This window comes from Octodon degus, unplaced genomic scaffold (assembly GCF_000260255.1).
Source record: "Octodon degus isolate 3935 unplaced genomic scaffold, OctDeg1.0 scaffold00060, whole genome shotgun sequence".
NCBI classification, from domain to species: domain Eukaryota; kingdom Metazoa; phylum Chordata; class Mammalia; order Rodentia; family Octodontidae; genus Octodon; species Octodon degus.
The window spans coordinates 7,414,144-7,415,114 of NW_004524636.1; the positions used below are offsets into that span (position 1 = coordinate 7,414,144).

At 41.1% G+C, this 971-nt stretch overlaps 1 protein-coding gene across 1 annotated transcript in view; it reads left to right on the plus strand.

Moving 5' to 3' along the window:
* The window catches only part of Plcb1 (phospholipase C beta 1), a 784,962-nt gene that overhangs the window by 607,122 nt on the left and 176,869 nt on the right, over nt 1-971 (plus strand). The window contains exon 12 of the mRNA XM_023718574.1: nt 487-569. Coding sequence (XP_023574342.1) covers nt 487-569 — 83 coding nt within the window. The remainder of the gene's footprint in view (nt 1-486; nt 570-971) is intronic.

Sequence of the window (971 nt, forward strand, 5' to 3'; positions counted from 1 at the left end):
CCACTTTTAAAAAAGTGGGGGGGAGTGTCGGGGAGATGGCTCAGTAGAATAAGCGCTTCTCTGGCAACTGCAAGGGCCTGAGTTCAATCCCTGGTTCCGCTAAAAAAAAAGAAGCAAAAAACAGGATCAGTGAGATGGCTCAGCAGACTAAGCACCTGCATAGGTAAGTGCAGGGACCTGGGTTTGATCTCCAGCACCACATGCCATGTCTGTCCCACCCCCACCCCTGGCATGCTGAGCTGGCCACCAAAACCAGGCATGGTGGTGAATGCCTGTAATCCCAGTACCTATAATCCCAGTGCTGGGGAGGCTGAAAACAAGAGGATAACTGTGATTCCGAGCTGCATAGGGCAACCCTGTGCCAAATACATTAAAAAAAAAGGAAAAAAAAAAAAGATACACTCTATGAATGGCATTAACTCCAAGGAAAAAATATTCTTTTAAAAAATTATGGCACGTTAAATATACATTTATTCTCGTTTTTAGGAAGTGATAGAAGCAATCGCAGAATGTGCATTTAAGACTTCACCTTTTCCAATTCTCCTCTCATTTGAGAACCACGTGGATTCGTAAGTATTCAATACAATCATCAAAGTCTCTCGAATGGGGTATATTTAGTAAGTGTTCATTAGATTTAAGACTATTTGACATTATTAATGCTGTTCTTCAATCATGTTATACAATACGTGGCATGTTTTCACCTGGATGTTGATAGAACTCATCCATTTCAATCTCATCAGCATTAACATAATCCATTGGGCTTGTAGAATCTATTTCAATGCCAAGGATAACCCAATTTTTAAGCCAAGGACTTCCTTGTAGAAAGTCATGGAACCCATTTTCTTATACAATATTTGTCTCTGTGTTGGAGTTGGAGCTCAGCATGCCACTTTATAAGCTCACTTCTGATCTTCTGTGGCACACAGATTTACAGTGAGTTTCTCTCTCTCTCTCTCTCTCTCTCTCTCTCT